Genomic DNA, 20,000 nt, shown 5'->3' with positions numbered 1-20,000 from the left:
TGCATTTTAGCATTCCGAATGAAGACTCATAGAAATAATTGAATTTTATTCTGGTTTATTCAGTGAAACTAGTCAAATCGTCCTACAATTAAAACACTCGTAGACAGCATAACATGACGGAATCACACACACCAGTCAAGCGTAGAGCAGAGGAGATGAGAGAACTGTTCGTGGACAAAAAAAGGACTGACAGAGATAATGCATGTTGAATAAACGTCATAATATTTCTCATAGATCCCCTATTGGTGCTGATCGAGTATGTCCCTTATGGTGATCTGTTGGGTTACCTGAGAAAGAGCCGCGGATTGAATGACACTTACTACAAAGACCCGGATATCAAACCCCAAACCAGTCTGACGTCGCAACAGCTGATGAAATTTGCTTGGCAAATCGCTGATGGAATGAACTACTTATCTTTAAGAAAGGTAAGCTTGAGTGTAATGGCTTTCGGCAGTTAATACAGCAAACAAAATTAGCAGTTCGTATAGCATATAATTAGTATACCGCCAATCAGTTGGCTCAGCTGGTTTAGGTCCAAGCTACTGTGCGGGACGTTGTGGGATCAAAACTCTGGCCATACCAACACTCAGGGTCTTTAATTAACTGAGGAAAATGTGCTGCCTTTCTGATGCCATCTAAAATGGTTAAACTCTCTAGTATTCTCAGATTCGCACGATAAACCACACCTCTTCAATGTTTATAACCCTCTGGGACGTAAAAGAACCCACACACTATTCAGAAAGAGCAGGACATGGAATTCCTGGTGTTGTGGTCTGTCCTCTGTGGTATATCATGGTTGGGAGGATAAATGCTTGGAGATACTATAGCTACACCAAGATTCTCTAAAAATGAAAGGGTAAAGAAAGATATAATATGATATCTATGATATGATATTAGTCTTGTTTATGGAGTCATTAGTATCAGCCTTATTAAAAGCGACAAGCATCTGTTATCAACAGTTGTTATTGTCATAATGTGTTGTCATTGCATATTGGCATTGGTATTATTAATTCTATTATCGTTGCTGCTGTAGTCACACCTGCATGTGCCTGTCATTGCCATTCTCACTGGATCCGGAATCGCCACTGCCACTTCTCCAGTGACACTGCATGGTACTTACCATTGCTTGTGTCATTGTAAATGTCATTAACGTTGTCAAAGAAACTGCTATGCCCGCAACCACTCAATGTTTTTTTTTTCACTGTCAAACTTATGCAACTAACCAATAATGTAAAAAATGCTTCACTTCAGATCATACACCGAGATCTTGCTGCTCGTAATGTGCTGGTTGGAGAAACAGAAACATGCAAAGTAACAGACTTTGGAATGGCTAGAGATGTGCAACAGGAAAGCATTTATGAAAGAAAGACAAGGGTAACAAAACTACAACATAAGAAAGTACAGGAAACTCGACGAGCTTACCGTGTTTTTTTTTTAGGTCGTAACCATAAAACGATTAAGTATAATCCATTCTGTTTTTTATCTTCAACTGCCAGGGTCGGTTGCCAGTTAAGTGGACAGCATATGAATCGCTGCTGTATGGAAAATACACCACAAAGAGTGACGTGTAAGTAGACTTACTCGTTTTCGCTTTAAGGTTGAGAAGTGATGTCTCGTCTAAAATCGAGTTCACCTACTATTCGACCATGCCTGACCTTAAATTTGAATGTACAAAATGATAAGTCTGTGGTGATTTCATTTTTTAACAGATGGAGTTATGGAGTTGTTCTTTATGAAATCTTTACCGTAGGTAAGAATCTGTGCATGCAATAGTTTGCTGCTTTACCCTCTTCGAGATCATATCTTCAAGTATTGTAAAATTCTGATTTTGGATTCGACGTTGCATCTTGCAAATGGCCCACTTGATATGTCCAGAACTGCACCTAATTACAGGCACGCGGATTTCAAAAGCGTCACGAAGTGTCCCCTTGCTCTTTTCTATGACTTCAACATCACTTGTGTCTCGGAATACAGACAATTAACGTTACGAAGTGTCCCCCAAATGCTGCTCCTCAGGTAACGATAAACTGTTGCATTTACCCTGAACTCAAATAAAATTACTCTAACCTTTACCCTTACCTCATTGTTAGAAATGGGTAGCAAAGGCAGGGACACTTCGCGTTGGATGTCAAAATGAAGTGTCAACTGCCGTCTTGAGGAGAGGTATTCAGATTTGCTCGGTCGATTCGCTTTGAGAATAAACTTAGAGAAAGCAGGATTAGCCTTAAGCCAGCTGATTAAAAAATAATAATTAACTAGAATTTTTCCCATACACAGACTCAGAGTAGGGAATTAGGATTCAATGGTATCCTAATCTAAGTTATAAATGCGTTTTGTCGTCATGGCTAGCAGTGGATGGGAAGTTAACAGGGATGGTGGGTGCGGGTAAACATTTCCTTCTCTTTCTTTTTCCAGGTGGTTCTCCATATCCACGGATGGATGGCAAGAAAATTGCAAGTTTGCTTCAGCAAGGTTACAGAATGCCAAAACCACAACACGTGGACAATGACTTGTAAGAAAAATGCTGTTTTGTTTGTTTTACACTCTACTTTGTTTATCCTTTACTTTTACGTCATTTAGTTCAACGGCAACGACCAAAAGAAAGTTTAATGTGGAAAAATAATCGTTCGCCAACTGCGAAATACCTTTTAGCGCATAGCACACTTCTTTCGTTTGAACTATCTGCAAGACCTTAACCAGAACCGTAACCATAAAGTAATACATGAAATTCTTAATAGGCTTAAGTAGACACCAAGTGTCACATTATGACATGTATGCGAAGTAAAAAAAGTTGATGTTATGATAATAGGGTCACTTTGCGACGCCAACACCAGGTAAAGTGAAGGTCAATATTTTGCCTCAAACGACAATGATGACCGAAAATAATATTGTAAAATTGCGTATTCCAATCTCAAACTTGGATGCCCTTGACGTTTGCATTCAAAGCCTTCAACTCAGTTACCTTGATAAGTAAAATTTGATTCAATAGGACTTATGCTTAGGACACAGTAAGGTGACAGTGTAATGAAATTATTCCCAAGGTATCAAATCATGATGAATTGCTGGCAAAATGAACCTGAAGCAAGACCGTCATTTGCTGATTTAACACAACAGCTAAAAGGAATGGAAAAGCAGCACAAGGTCGGATTATTTATAAAATTTTAATGCAAGCCAATAGCCAACTTCCATATGTCCTATGAATTGATTCAGAGGCTATATGGGCATTTATAAATATTTTTTTTGGATTAAACTTCTCTTTAAGAATTATGAGACAAAGAAAACTATGACCAAGATGTGACTTTTTTACGTAATAGCCTCAGAGGCGTGACCCAGTATCAACTGAAGGCACTAAAAGTCCTTTAATTTGAAAGTGTAGACCTTACAGGAGCGTAGAGCGTGGATGATACTTTAATGCAGTGCTCGTTTTTGTTGCGTAATTTCAAGTGAGTTAAATACTGGACCGACAGCCATGTTGCTTTCCTTAATTAAACAGAAAGGGTAAACCGAATCGGAAAAGATGGTGTTTTTATGGTCACTTGGGACCACAAAATGGCTGCAGTTTCTCTGTCTAACGGAATAGCAGTATGGTCACCTTGACGTCATTAAGTGGTTTGAACAGGTGGCAGCAAGGTGTGAGAGATGAATGGAACGTATAACTTCTGGTTTTGAACAAAGAGGGAAGGGGGAGGAGATCTCTTGTGATGTCATTTTGTAAACTAAATCGAAAAAAAAGCATCTTTCAATATGTGATTTTTTATTTCTTTTACAGAGGCTGCTCAACATGCATATTTACAACAATGAACTGTACGCAAATTTGGAGGACTTGAACGCATAAAATAAAAAGCAACGTTAACTCTTCTGTTTTTCAAAAGGAACTTTAATCATTTCGTCCTCACACTTGACTTTGATGAGAAATTTCCCTTTCAAATAATCCAAAGAGAATCAGCATCTAAATTTCGTTTTCATTGATTTAGTTAAATTGATTATTCTCTTTAAGAGGCAGGTTTTTAGTGCCCCTCACATAGCTGCAATACATGTATTATGTGAAAACAGGAATTAGGGATCATGGATAGGACCCTTGCTTTGAAGTAGCGCAGTTCTGGGAAAAATGGCTGCTAATTTTGCAATTTCTAAGATGCATAAAATCTGAAGACAAATGGATTTATTTTAACCATTAAGAACATTTTGGTCAGCTGCATTTAAGAACTAAAGAAAAAACGTTGGAGAATTTTGTTAGGTAATCCAAGTGATATGAAACATTTGGCCGTATGTACGAAGCTTTTTCTTGATTACAGGGCGTTAAGGTCCCTAAACGCCGAATGGACTTATCACATAGTATTACCATTAAGCACATCTTAGACAAGACCTACTATATAAATATACAAGAGTCTTTCATGGAACAATAGCTCTTTTGACGCACCCATTAACAGATTTACCTTAGCTAAGGCTAATCCGAAACGGAACTCACTCTCAGTTAACAATTACAGTACAATTGTAGAGGAAAGGTTTTAATTTTTATGAGACGTGTGAACGTCAATAAACTCGGATATTTTTAAGTTGTTTAGAATTGTGTTTTCGTTAACAAATGGATTCCATATTGCCGTGTATCTTCTGTTCAGTAATAGATTACAGATAACGTCAATTAATGTGGTAAGAATAAAAAAAGTCTTCAATTTCTGAACAGACGTACGGCAACATAAAATCGTTGACAACGGCGACGGCAACAAGAAGGTCACAAATGTGCATATTTAGAGGCAAAAACAATACCGTTGCACGCACTGCACGCGCGTTTTTCACTTTTGTCCATTTCTTTGCCGTCGTCAGCAAGACACTAGGGAGCTTTAGCAACGACAACGGCGACGGCAACGAGAACGTTACAAATTTGCATATTCAGTGGGCAAAAACAATAGCTTTGCACGCCCTTCACGTGCTTTTTTCATTTTTGTCCATTTCTTTGCCGTCGTCAGCAAAGCAACAACGTGAAAGTTTGAGGTGTTATGGAGAACGTCAGCAATTGGAGATAAAATTTCGTTTTTCTCCCCTAAATTAAGCGCCGCTCGTAACGGTTTCATTCCTGAGGGACTGCCACACCTTTGTCATATTAAAAGGCTTGGAATAGTCGCGAAGGGATCGCAATAACGTGAATTTATGTTTTTACATGACGTTCTCGTTGCCGTTCCCGTCGTCGTTGCTAAAGCTCCTTATTAGGGAGTTTAAGAAACGACAACGGCTACGGCAACGACAACGCCAAAAAGCAGTAATATTATTGGTTGAAAAAACCAAAATGATCGTGCTGCACGTACGGTGTAACAAGTCAAACATTAAAAATATTTGGAAAGGCATAAAACAACTTGTAGCTCTTAAACCTCAGGCTTATACAACTCCTACTAAAATTCTTACTTCCTCTGATACTGTTTTCACTTTTTCAGACTAAGGCCAGTGATATAGCCAATGCGATTAGTCATTATTTTGTAAATGTTGGCAAGTCTCTGAGCCAAGCTATTCCCAAGGTTGATGCGTCTTTTTCATCGTTTTTCTTCAATCCTTTGCCTCACAGCTTTTTTCTTCTGTGCAGGAAATTCAAGATATTATTTTAAGTCTCAAATCAGAAAAAGCTTCTGGTCCATTTAGCATTCCTGTTTCTTTACTTAAGAGTCTGAATTTTGTTATCACGAAGCCTTTGGAGATGTAGAGTACAATGAGTAGGCACAAGTATAATGTATACATGTACTAGATTGTCTTCTAAATCAGCATTTTGTACTCCTACTGCCAGGACTAATTATGGGAAGTTAAACATTCGTTTCAAGGGGGCTGTTCTTTGGAAAAATATTGAGGCGTCTTTAAAAATTCTTTGCTTTCACAAATTTAAGTGTTCCCCTAAAAAAGTCTCTTATTACGTCATCTTAATTATCTTATTTATACTTCCTCTTTACTCCAGTCCATATGAAGTGACATCTTTTCTTTTTTTTGTTTTTGTTTCTGTTGTCGTTCTCTTTGTTTGCCTATCTTTTATCATTATATTTGTGCCTCCCTGAATCGAATTTTTTCCTTTAGATGTAAAATTAATTATCCTGCCTCCCAGCTAGATTAGCGTCTTAGTTATTTTCTGGGGGGCATTGTACCTTTCTAAAGTCTATAACTTATTTCGTGTATCCCCATTTACGTGTACAAATAAGCTTTGCGTTTTTTTGTTGTTTTATGTTATAACTGTCCAATAACATTGAATACCGGTAACTCTTTTGGTTTCTCCTCAATTTTAGGATGATATCCTTATCTTTATAGAGAAATCTTTCAGTGTGTGACAAATTTGTTTAGTTTGTAGCCTGTGAAACTGTGTTTGAATAAAATATTACTCAAAAAATTAAAAAAAACTAAAAATTTGTCCTCTTGCATCTCGACCGCATTATAACCCGCCTCTAGAGGGAACGAAAAGTGCTCTATTAGGGCAAAAAAAGGCGAGAGTTCTACTCCGTTCAAGTTGTCGTGCAACCCCTCCCCGTTTCACCACAGAAACACCCTCTTTTGACATAAGCAGGTTCTAGAGCATACACGCTATTGAATGACGTTCTCAGGCAGTCGATAGAAATTAGAGCAAATAGTAGTCTCGTTCCTGGCAAGGTGTGTGTTCCAAAATTTGCCTAAAAATACAGCGTACGAACTGAGTTTCTTTTGTGTGTGTGTATCAACTGTATCGTGAAAAGTGGACCAATCCCTTTGCCGCTCTTTCAAAGAAAATTTGTTAAGGATATCCCCTCGGCGGCATCGAAAAACCCTAGTGAAATGTTTCACTATTCGTCAAGCTCTCTAGGTCTACGTGACACTTGAATACAGTCGAACCTCCCGTAAGCGGACAACTCCCGAATGCGAACACCAAACCGCGGTCCCGGCAATTTCTCCTCTAAAACATTACCTATTTAACCTCCCGTAAGCGGACATCTCTCTTAAACGGACACGGACACCTATTCGGGGTCCACAGGGTCTAAAATGTCCTCTCATAAGCGGACATTGAACAATATCAAGAAAATTTCTAACAATAAATAATGAGGACATTAAAGGGACTGCGACTGCGGTCTGCAGTCCCGTAGTGCAAGACTGAATAATAATGCTCCTTGTTTCTGCTTCAAAGCTTAAAGAACGAGGGACATTCATGTGTAGCATGCCTATTTCTCAGTGCACTTGTCTACCTTCGTGGCGAAAAAGAACGAGGCATATGCATGATTGTGTAGCGTGCTTGTTTCTCAGCGCGCTTGTGACGTCTCATGACTTATAGAACGAAATATATACATGTGTAGCAGTGCAAGACTGAATAAAAGTAACTATGATGCGTAAGTTTTGAAAGTGAAGTTAACCGAACGGTAAAACTTTTAGAATACACGTAAAACGGTAAGTTAAATTAAATAAAAAAAGTGGTTATGCCTGATCAATGAAACGAGCGCTTAGGCTTAGAACAGTAAACGAGAGGTATATTCTTGGCTTGAGGGCAAACACGCCTAAATTTAAAGTAAATGCATGGGATTTTTGCGGACTTTGGACCGATGTAGCACCGCTAAAAAGAGACGGATTTCCAACTTTTGCCACTACTTTAAATAGTTTTATTGATATCATTTATACAACAGTTAATAAGACCATTAATGAAAGTACGACGTCCGTAAATTCGAATTAAAAATCTTCTCATGTTGCTTCTACTTTCGCGGAAATTTGCATGATTTTGATTAGAAGGATTTGTATATGTTCATTGCAGCCTGAATCTGTTCTTATCATTTCATAAAAATAATCTCAGTATAAATGTATTTTAAAAGACACTTACACTGTGGAAATCCGACTCTTTGTAGGGACGTTACAGCGGTTCGAAGGCGGCCAAAATCCCCATGATACATAATTGCTATTTTAGCGGTGTTTGCCCCTCAGCCAAGATGGCGTCATTAACCGTGGAAGGGTCTATTTGATATAGAAAGGCATCGAGGTTTTTGAAAGATGTACTTGTTAGAGCAAATTTCTGAGGTCTTTGAATTTCCTGTCTTGACCAATAGGACTCGTGTTTGGCCTGTCTACACCTTGAAAAACCAATTAGTAGTATAGGAGTTGGGGGTACCAGATAATTTTTTGATCTGTTACCAAACCCAACTCTATACTACTTTCCATATAATGGCTTCCAACTTTTGATCTCGTATTTTTGGTAATCTATATGTTTTTCCATATTATGGTTTCATATTTTTGATCTCGTATTTTCGGCTACCAATTATTGATTTCGTATTTATGATCTAGTATTTTTGGAAATCTATATATTTTTGTTGTATAAAATTAATATCTCATATAATAGTATAATGAGTTGTAAAGAAATACATGAAGAACTTGTACACATAAAAGAAATCATTTGTCCTTATTGTAATAAAGAAATAGGTAAACATACAAAAGAAATTGAGCAATGCTGCAGTGAACCTGATATAGTGAATGATAACAATATGCTAGTTTGTAAAAAATGTGAGACAGTTATTGGCTATCAACCACTTATAGAATTTATCGAATTTCATCAGAATAAACATAAATTTCGACGTAAATCAGTGTATGTAAGAAAATATCATATAGAAAACGTAATAAATAATATAGCTGTGAAAAATAATTTGCATCTGCATGACCATCAGAATTCACTGAAAAATCGACTGTGTCAGTCGTAAGTGCATCAATATCGGTATATTCGACAGTATATTCGATTTTATTACCATTGTCGTCAAGAACGAAGTCTCCGTTTTTATCTTCAACATACAATGCCATATATATATTTCGATTAGATATTTTTTAGAAATTATAGGGTTTGTAATATATGGTGTAAAAAAACCTTTTTCTTACGCTGTCAACGGTTTCAATCAATATTCTGTTTACATTGTGGTAAGTGGTATTAACGTGGTAAACTAATTCATTCACATTTGAAGCAGTGCCTGAACGAATATGATTGCCTATGATCAATTTGTAAACACCATTCAAAGGTTTGTCAGTCCAGATGACAACTCGTAAAATGCGCATATTCTGTCCTCCAAGAATAGACGTCAATCTGACATTAGTGGTTGTACCATCTAATTGCATTTCATATGAAAAATGACAAGTTTGAGTTCCGATTTCTGTTGTACCCACAAGAAGACAAGGTAAAGAAACCAGTCCCATGTATCTTCTAGTTAAAGGACCGTTGTCATCTATCGGAGATCTCGGTAAACCAGAAATTACATTGTTGTTCATATTGATGGGTATGTGTAATTGAAGACGATTGTTCGCGACTTCATAAGCTTTTTCGTGATCATATATCGTCATATCAAGATCGTTTTTTGCTTCGCCTTTTATGCCATAAATTAAAACATATATTGGCAATAAAGTCGGACTAAGGTTGTCATAAGCAGATTGAACAGTTACATACAACCTTCTTTGGATTTGTTTAGAAGTACCATCAGGACTCAAATTCAATATACTGCGAAAATATTTGTAATCGGAATTTATTCTTATTGTGTTGTAATTGTCGATGTTCATGTTCAGTCTTTCAAATTGTATGTTGAATCTGTTGAACTCTGTGCCATATCTACCGTTTTTTTCGAAATACGTTTCTATGCATACAGTGCAATTGTCACTAAAATCGTCACGTATCATCTTGAACAAATTAAAATCAAACCTTCCTTTAAACAGATTAGATCCATCACTTGTTTTTTGAACCTTCAAAGAGAATGCTTTTTTGTTGGTTTTATGAGGTGAGTCATTAAAGGTGATTAAATTAACATCCTGTATTCCATAATCTTCTGTAAATTCCCCATCATCCATTGCATACTTTAACACATTTTTTCTGTTTTCGTGTGTGCTTATATGACTCTCTGCTATTTTTTGGTCTGTATATTTATTATTATTGGTACTTGTAGTAGCAATCGCATCATTTACTTGCTTCAAAGTTATAGCATCTTGATTATGTGTGGCGTTTTTCACATTTTTTATTTGCGAATTATTCATATTCAAATTTCCAGTCATTTCAGAGGATCCGTCTAAACGAAGTGAATCCAAAAATAATCGATCAACGTAACCTTTTCCAGTGGCATCATTTATACCTGTCGGATCAGCAAGATTGACAATCTTTTTTTGTGACATATTCAAATTTCCACTCATTTCTTGAGTACCATCTCGTAACACAACCTGATTGACATTTGGTTTGGCGGCTAATGCAGTATCAATGTATCCTTTATTTACTACATCAGTCGATTGTGAACCGTTACCAACCTTTGTAATTTTATTGTCACCGAAGTCAAAATCCCCAGTTACGGAAACTGTCCCATCTCTTTTTAAATAATTGGCAAGATCTGTTTTATCGGCTTTTTGAGACAACTCTGTTTTATCAGCCTTTTGAGTCATAAAATTATCGATGTAAAATTTTGTTGCAGCATCTTTATGATGTACTGGTTCGACTAACCACTTAATTCTTTGATTTTGCATATTGATCGGATTCTGCACCTCTATATCCCCAGTGTTGGTATTTAGATCTAAATAAAAGGCTTCGAGTTGTATATGTGTAAGTGCATCAGCTGTATTATGTCTACCTGCTCCCACGTTTTGAATCCTAGCTCCATCCATATTAAGTAAACCTTCCATTTTGTCTGATCCATCCTTTTTCAAACATCCTGAAACCTCTGTATCAACATAACTCTTTGTAGTTGCATCGTTATTTGTTTGTGGTGAAGCTACATTCCTCAGTTTTTTATTGTGAATATCGTAATCACCATCATCAGTAAGTTTAAAACCGACACCAGGTAATCCTTTTACTATTTCAATAATTTTGTCATGCGATATTGTTTCTTCAGGTAATTTGCCGTTTAAGTAACTCATATATATATGGGTTATATTGTTCCATTAAAGTTCATTGTTGTAAATTTCCGTGGCTTATCGATATGTATGAAGCTGTAAGGGTCACCAGTTGCTTTTTCGTATAATTGTTTTGATACATTGTTTTCTCTGCAAATAAGCGATTTTTCGTTGTTGCTTGGAAATTCATAAATAGCAAAATGTGAGCAGTTTAATCTGACATCTTTTGGAGTTTTATAATATGATTGACTGAGATAAATAACACTGCAATTGTTATGTCTTCCCTGAATAAAATAGTCAACTAATGGCTTTTGGTTTCTATCACATACAAAATCGTCAAATATTATCAATTTCTGATTTTCACTATCAAGATCGTTTACAGGAATGATTTTATCATTGCTTGCTTCAATAACATCATAACCAGCTTCATCACTTATTGGTTTGAACTTATCCATGAGATTCTGATACTTTGACTGCTCTAAGTTTTTTGCATAAAGGTATATTTTATCAAAGTACAATAAATTGTAAATCATATGCATAAGTGTATTTGTTTTTCCCGAACCAGAAGGTCCGCAAATGAGCATGCGGAAGCATCGATCAGGCATAAAATCATATAATTGTTTAAAATTGGATGTGACTTTATCGTCAGTATCATAATTTAGTATTTTCATTTATATTATATGGGTATATTATTTCAATAACATGGTGTATAACACGGTGTTTAACATGATGTTCAACACCGTGTAAAACGTTATTTTTATATATGAATTTCCATTTTATGTAACGTAATAATATAACAAAAATGAGTTTGCTTAGGTGGAAAGAACTCGCAAAGAGTAAATCTGAATTAGGGGATAAGATCAATTATGTCCATAATGCAATTACAAAACATAATATTGGCCAGCAGACCAGTCAACAGGGATTTTCAAAAGTGTTTAAACCAATTACAAGTAAATTAGATGATGTTATTGATGGTAATCAGGTTTTAAGGATGCCAAGGAAAAAACGACCACTGAAGAAAGGAAAAGTTCCAGATTACGGCATTGATATAGAGGATGAAGTTGAGGACATGGGTTTAGATGATCTATTTGAACAACCTGTTTTACCACAGCAAGAAAAACAACTGGTACCAATGCCACCAACATATGAACAATCTTTACAAGATCTTCTGGAAGGAAAAAAGGAGATTTATGTTGATCCTAAGTACTTTCCTGAAGAACCAGAATTGCCACCAGAATATGATTACGACGATGAGATAGATTATGCATTAGATGATGAAGATATGGTTAATGAGACATTGGATGATATTGGTATTCGAAATTATGATATAGTTGAAAAGGTACTAAATCAACCAGAAGTGACACCTAAAAAGACTAAGACCTATCTTAATAAGATTTTGAAAGATGCTAAATTAAAAAGGAAACAATTAAATGCCTATAAAGCGAATGTTACAAAACAATACAATAGTGGTTTGATTTCTGAAGCTGATAGGCAATTTCAAAACAAAAACAAAAGAATAGACAACACACGATTTGCTTTGAATGAATACATCGAACATTATGAAAACAGAATCGAAACAATAAAAGGTTCTGGTAGAAAAAAACAAAAAGGTGGTAATGTTATATTTTTCAACAAACCGAAAGAACTCATAAAAAAATTAGATTTAATTGTTGGTGAGATATTGGCAGGTAATACTAGCATCAACATGCGAAATATGGGTGTTTCTATATTGGACATGCTTTTAAAGATATCAACAATCAACAGATCACAATATGACAAATTATACAAACAATATTTCAAAATTTAATGTAACTTTATTATATAATGCAAAGAGAAATAGTACTATCTTCATATTCTGTAAAAAATCAATTTGGTAATAAACCAGAAGATTTTACAACAAATTTTACCAGACCTATAATTCTGGAAAATAACAAGCAATATGTTATTGGTCTTAACAGAGTCATTAACATGTCATTTACTTGGTTTAATGTTAATGCTGGATACAAAAATCAATTGATTAAATATAGCTCAAATAATTGTTCAACATTCAAAAACATCACCCTTCCAGCCGGAGTATGGAATTATACAGACTTTAATACATATATTAAGAATATAACGAAAGTTGGTGATACGTATCCGATCACTCTTGAATTTGATACAACAACATTTAGGGTCACTATCACATTAGCTGAAAATTACCAACTTGATTTAAGAGCAAGTAATTTTAATGACCTAATAGGTTTTGACAAAAAGATATTGGCAAGTGGAACGCATATTGGACCAAGATTGCCAAATCTCAGTCAAGACACAGACATACTCAATATTCATTGTGATTTAATGAACAAATCGCTTGTAGACGGTAAAGACACAGACATAATTTATTCATTCTCAACCAGTGTACTAACTCCAAGTTACTCCTTCACCCTCGAACCGCGACGAGTCACATTTAATCCAATTAATAAAACTTCAATTTCGTCAATCAGAATCTGGATAACCGATGGAAAAAGAAGATTACTGGATCTAAATGGAGCGGATACATCTTTTTCACTAATTTTAAAAAGCATAGAATAATATAACATCAAAGTATAAATGAAACCGTATGAATTCAAGAGGTTTTATCATCCGAAACTTGGTAGATTTGTTTTTCAACACAAAGGGTCTGGACTTATCGTTGATAATATTTTTAAACCGTTAAAGAGTGTGGCATCATCTGTTTTCAAGAAATTTGCTAAGCCAATAGCAAAGAAGGCATTAGAATCAGGGGTTTCCCATGCAGGTGATAAACTTGGTAAGGCTGTGGCAGAAAAGTCAGGAGACCTAATAATGAAAAAATTGGCAAATTTGAGAAAAGGACAAAAAGCAATTGTTCCATCATCACCTATTAAAGAGCAACATGAAAGTACTGATATGATCCTCAATAGATTGATATCAGGATCTGGAAGAAGGCGTAGAGTCTTCAAATAAACAACATGATAGCAAAATTATATAATATAATAGTATAAATGGCTTTTAGAACAAGTGAATTTTTACAAAGAAATGAGTTAGTGCGTTTCCAACTTGATGATGTAACTAGAGCCCCAGCTAATAATCAACATCAGGAGAAAAATGGATATACATTTACAATCAATGATCGAGCGAGTTTTTATGATTGGTACAATGCTTATTTCGAGGTCCAGTTCCAGGTACAAAAATTGGCTGATGGTACAGCCTATGGTGAAGATCGTATAGCAGTTATTAATGGATCTCATTCTTTGATTTCTCATATGATGATAAAAAGCGCTGGTAAAATTGTGTACGATACTGATAATTTACACAAGGTCGTTTTTGTTAAGAATTTACTGGAATATTCTGATAATTACTCAAGAAGTGTAGCCAAAAATAGTCTTTGGTACTTGGATACAAGTCATCAGATAGCTAATGCTAATCAGAATGCAGGATTTGAGGCTAGACGACTTTTAACAACGGGGAATTCTGATGTCAATAGAATCATACCTCTCAATCGTTACAGTTTTTTTTTTGAAGAGTTGGAGGGTAAGATGCTGGTACCAATGCAGCTTGAATTTATTTTAAAGCTACCGGATGACAGAGAACTACTTCAAAAACTTGACGCAGTTGATGTTGGAAAGGTTGTCATTGACAGATTTCTACTATGGGTTCCAAAACTGACTCCAAAGGGCAGTCTGTATGACAAGTTCATTGGTTCTTTTTTGAAACAGGATAAATGGACGTATCTCACAGAAATGTATCAAATGTCAAGTCCGAGGCATGGTAGTGGATTCTTCCAGATTTCTTCTAGTATTGACAATGTTAAAGCAATTTTTGTATACCTACAACGAGCTAAAACAAGGAATTCAGCGACAAATCCATATGAATTTGATACATTTAATATAAATGCCGATCGTGGGAATGGTAGTTATTTGACAACATGCAGATTAGAATATGGAAACGGAATTTTTTACCCAGAATCAGAGTATGACAGTGAAAGTAAAGTAAGAATCTTCAATGATTTAATGTCTTATGCAATGAGAAAAAATGATTACAACACCGGAACGCAGTTGAATCTATCTAATTATAATAGTTTATACTCACTAATCTATTTTGATCTATCATATCAGGCAGAGAAAGTAACAAGAGATCCCAAACAGTTGATTTTTAGGTATAAACTAAATGCTAATAGTGCTGGCGACAGTCCTTTCAGCGTACATGCTATCGTTTTATATGAAGAAACAGTGGTCATTGACAAAGTCGGAAATGAACTGGTTATAGTATAAGCCCACAAATGAAATAGTAATATGAAATAAAGTCAATAACTCCTATTTATTTGTATATGTTTTGTAACTGGAATTATATAACATATATTATATGACTGAACTTCATGAAATCAACGTAAGACTTTCAGATAATCAAAAAAAGAATCTGAGTAATGCTTACTATAAAAGGGAAACAATTGTTCTAAGACTAACAAATGATTCTCTTAATGGAAACGACACTCTTTATGTTCCAGCAATGGTAAAAAAAAGATTACAAAAAAATCGCAAATTGAACAAAGGAATGGACATCAAATTAGCCAAAACGAATATCAGGAAACAAGTCGGTGGAAGTCTTTTGAGTACAGTATTAACACTTGGAAGATCATTCGCGCTAACAATTGCAAAAACGCTTGGACTAAGTGCTTTGGGAGGACTAGCGAGCGAAGGTGCTTCTCAATTGGTTAAAGCAATCTCTGGGAAAGGAGTACAGACTGGTGGTTTTCTCGTGCCACAAGACAAAATTAAAAAGCTCATAGAATATAAACATCTTTTATCGACGAAACAAAAACAGGATATATTAAATGCCCTTCAATCAGGTTCAGGTGTTCGCATAAAACCAACCAAAACACAATCAGGTGGATTTTTAGGAACTCTGTTAGCTAGCATCGGTATTCCACTAGCTATTGAAGCCATAAAAAAGATGACTGGAATAGGAGCTCCACAGGTTGGGTTGCCTCCTTCTTGGTCAAAACATGGTACAGGAGCACCTAGAATTGGAATGCCTAAAATACCCCCTCCATTTTATAGTTATTCACCATATGTGACTGGTAATGGTAAAAAAAAAAGAACCTCGACCAAAAAAGGAAAAGGACTGCTGTTAGCGAAAAACTCGCCTTTTCGAAACATTCCAATCATAGGAGACATATTGTGAAACCAAAATTTCACAAAAACATACCTATGTCCAATCACGATCTAATAAAATGGTGTAAATATTTGAATATACCGATCAATGATGTACTGTCAAGAGATGAAAATGTTCCACATAACCATAAACAGGTGTTATTTATCTACAATCTAGAACCAGCTTATATGAGCGGAAGTCATTGGGTTGCAACATGTGTCAAAGACAATGTGATAAATTATTTTGATTCGTTTGGTATGCCACCTTTTCAAGAAATGGTAAATCATGCCAAAAAGAAAAATCTGACTTTGTTACATCAAAACAATCAGATACAAAACATACAAACAACAACTTGTGGGTATTTCTGTTTATACTTTCTAAATGAAATGAATAAGGGTAATTCGTATTATGATTTATTACAAGTGTTCGACATAAATGATACAATGAAAAATGAGAGATTTATCGAACATTATTTTAGAAATATCTAACTTATATATATTATGAAATCATATTGTGTTAAACAAAAGAAAGTGACTGAATGTACTGAGCCTTCAGGTTACAAAACAACTAAAAATGGCAGACTAATGTTCTTTTGCACTTGTGCTGAATGCGGCATTAAAAAGACCAAATTTGTTAAAAAACAGGGAAACTAAACAGCCTGTCAGAGATGGCAGGCAAAGGGATCATGTCAGATTTAGGTAATACAGCAGCAGAATTATTTTTAACTAAAGGAGTACCTTATCTTGGCAAAAAAGCAGTTGAAATGGGTAGATATTACACATCAGAATGCTACGAGATCCAAAGTTACAGAAGAAAGCCATTGATTATGCTTTGGATAAACTCAATCCAGCAATTCAAAATGTTGGATCTCAAGCTTTGAATCAATTGTCGACAAAAATAAGACCAAATAAGAAATACACAACAAACAGAAAAGATCTTGATGGTGGTGCTCTTGATATTCACAAAGCTATTGGTAAATTACCAAAACCAAAAAGCGGATGGACCCTACCCGGTCATAAATACACAGGACCTTATAATGATTTGGAAAATCAACTGAAGTATGACCCAAAAACTGGTCAAATATTAGAAATATACGATATACCGACTGGAAGAACTGATGCAATAGCAATGCAACACGATGTTGATTATTCCGTCTGCAAGGATGATAGGAAATGCAAAAATAAGGCAGATAGAAAAATGGTTCAAGCTTTAGACAACGTACCGTATAATGAAAGGCAATGGGTTCATTGGTTGGCAAGAAATGTTATCAATACAAAGCAGAAACTAGGTCTAGGAGTTTCAAAAAACGGAAAAAGCCGTCGAGTGAAGAAAACTGGCAAGAAAAATTAGCATAAACCCATAAAACGTAATTTTACTCGGCGGCGTGTAATCACAAATCATATTGATGAAATATGGGCAAGTGATCTTGTTGAAATGCAAAAATTTAGCAAATGGAATAAGGGTTACCGGTATCTTCTAATGGTCATTGATGTTTTCAGTAAATACGGTTGGATTGTACCATTAAAGGATAAAAAGGGTGAAAGTGTTACAAAGGCATTCAGTGAAATATTCAAGGAAGGCAGAAAACCACAATATTTATGGGTTAATAAGGGAAAGGAGTTCTATAACAAACACTTGAAAGACTTGCTTGACAAAAATGGGATACATATGTACTCCACTGAAAATGAGGAGAAATCCTCGGTGGTTGAAAGGTGGAATAGAACAATTAAATCAAAAATGTGGAAACAGTTCACTGTTCAAGGTAATACAATGTATCTCGATATACTACCCAAACTAGTGAAAAAGTACAACAACACAAAACATTCAAGCATAAAGATGACACCTACTGAAGCCAGTAAAAAGATAAATGAAGGAACCGTTTACTTTAATCTATATGGTAATATGGAGCCATTATCAGCTAAAGCAAAATTTAAGGTTGGTGACAAGGTCCGAATATCTAAGTATAAACGGAATGTGTTTGACAAGGGTTACACACCAAATTGGACTGAAGAAGTGTTTACAGTTGATAAGATCCAATACACTAATCCTATAACTTACAAATTAAAACATCTCAGAGGTGAAGATATTCAAGGACGTTTTTATCCACCTGAGTTATTAAAAGCCATACAGGATGTTTTTCGTATTGATAAAGTCATTCGGAGGGACTATAAGAAGAAACAAGCTCTAGTGAAGTGGAAGGGATACAGTGATGATTTCAATAGTTGGATACCATTGAAAGATATTGAAAACATATAAAACATTTGAACTGAAGTTATGTAACATAAATAATAATAACTACGGTTCATACTGTGATTGCTACTTTGTAGCCAAAAATATTCAATTGTTTCTGGCTATGTTTAAACGCACGTGTAAAATCGGTTTAAAAATGAAATATATAGGTTTATTATGGAAACAAATGGAACTTCAAAAGACGAATTATAAAAATGATACACTAAAAGTTGAAATCAATTGTTATGTCGATAAGAAAAATGAAATATGGTTTCGCGCAAAAGAAATAGCTTTGATACTGGAATATAAAAACACGTGCAAAGCAATCATAGATCATGTTCACAAAGATGACAAAAAATTGATGGTCTGCAAAATAAAGCCAAAAGCAAGGGGTAACAAAACGTTACCCCTTGATGAGAGCCCTGAAATTGGGGGTAACAAAACGTTACCCCTTGCTGAGGACCTTGAAAAGGCAATTGAATGTTTATTCATAAATGAATCTGGTTTTTATTCCCTAATTCTCTCTTCCAAACAACCTAAAGCAAGAGAATTCAAACATTGGGTTAGAAGCAAAGTTTTACCATCAATCAGAAAAAAAGGATATTATGACACAAAAAGCAAAAAGTTATTGATTGAAAGTGAATATGACTTGCATTGCAAAGTGGTGTCATTTATAAGAGACAAATATTGTGAAGCTCTTATGATTGCAGGTCTTGGTGAAAATCAAAGGACTCAGAATATAAGATTGTCATCGTGGAGAAAAGGATATATGCCGGGACAGTGCGATCTTATGATTATGAATCCAACAAGCAAATACAATTCTTTGTGTATTGAATTCAAAAGCCCTACAGGTTCATACAATGTGTCTGAGCAACAACATCATATGAAAAAGATGTATGAGAAAAATAAATGCAAATATATAATGAGCAATTCTTATGACGATGTGATATTTGAAATCGTTAAACATATGGAAGAAAGCAATAGGTACATAAAACGCAGATCTGAATGAATCGACAACCATTTAAAAATAAAAATATATAGTATTATTATATGGGAGTGATAGAATTTACTTTGACACCTGAAGAGCAAGAATCAGATAATTTGACGACGATTGTCATTAATAAAATGTTTCATCCAAAACGAGGTAGACCGAGATTTTACACCGACGAAGAGAGAGTACAACGAAAAACCGATTACATGCTTCACAAGCCTTGGTATTGTGACATTTGTAAAAACGATAAGAATTACACTTTAGCAGGCAAACATAACCATCTCAAAACCAAAAAACATTCCAAAAATGCAATTCCGCACAATGAATCCCACATAGACAAATGAAAAACATTGGGTACAATTAAGATAGTTCATAGTGTTCATGTCTGGACACTTCGAATTTTGTACGTATTCAAACGCACATTGATAACACTTAAGAAAATAAAAATGTATAGTTAATATATAAAAAGAATGAAAATGAAAAATAATACATCACAATATAATATGAATAAAAAAGATCTCAAAAAACTGAGTAAATCCGAACTAATCAAACTGTTATTAAAGCAACAAAATAATAAACCAGTACCATCTCCGAGGACTGCAAAACCAATTAGACCAATCCCAACATCTCGTAAGAGTGTAAATCAAATGGTTCAAGATTATGAAAAAAACATAATTCTTCCACCAATAGAGTTCAGAGATGGATACAAACCAGTGCCAGCACCAAGAACCAAAAAACCAGTACCAGCACCAAGAACCAAAAAACCAGTACCAGCACCTAGAACTAAAAAAGCAGTGCCAGT

At 35.2% G+C, this 20,000-nt stretch overlaps 1 protein-coding gene across 1 annotated transcript in view; it reads left to right on the top strand.

Annotated features, from left to right (window-relative positions):
* Nucleotides 1–6,306, top strand: part of LOC137983221 (tyrosine kinase receptor Cad96Ca-like) — a 7,984-nt gene extending 1,678 nt beyond the window's left edge. The window contains exons 3-9 of the mRNA XM_068830418.1: nucleotides 235–425; nucleotides 1,252–1,374; nucleotides 1,497–1,567; nucleotides 1,710–1,750; nucleotides 2,416–2,512; nucleotides 3,042–3,141; nucleotides 3,770–6,306. Of these exons, the coding sequence (XP_068686519.1) occupies nucleotides 235–425; nucleotides 1,252–1,374; nucleotides 1,497–1,567; nucleotides 1,710–1,750; nucleotides 2,416–2,512; nucleotides 3,042–3,141; nucleotides 3,770–3,835 (689 nt within the window). The 3' untranslated portion in view covers nucleotides 3,836–6,306. The remainder of the gene's footprint in view (nucleotides 1–234; nucleotides 426–1,251; nucleotides 1,375–1,496; nucleotides 1,568–1,709; nucleotides 1,751–2,415; nucleotides 2,513–3,041; nucleotides 3,142–3,769) is intronic.
* The last annotated feature ends 13,694 nt before the right edge of the window (nucleotides 6,307–20,000 follow it).

Source organism: Montipora foliosa, chromosome 13 (genome assembly GCF_036669935.1).
Source record: "Montipora foliosa isolate CH-2021 chromosome 13, ASM3666993v2, whole genome shotgun sequence".
NCBI classification, from domain to species: Eukaryota; Metazoa; Cnidaria; class Anthozoa; order Scleractinia; family Acroporidae; genus Montipora; species Montipora foliosa.
This window is presented reverse-complemented; position numbering and strand designations above follow the sequence as displayed.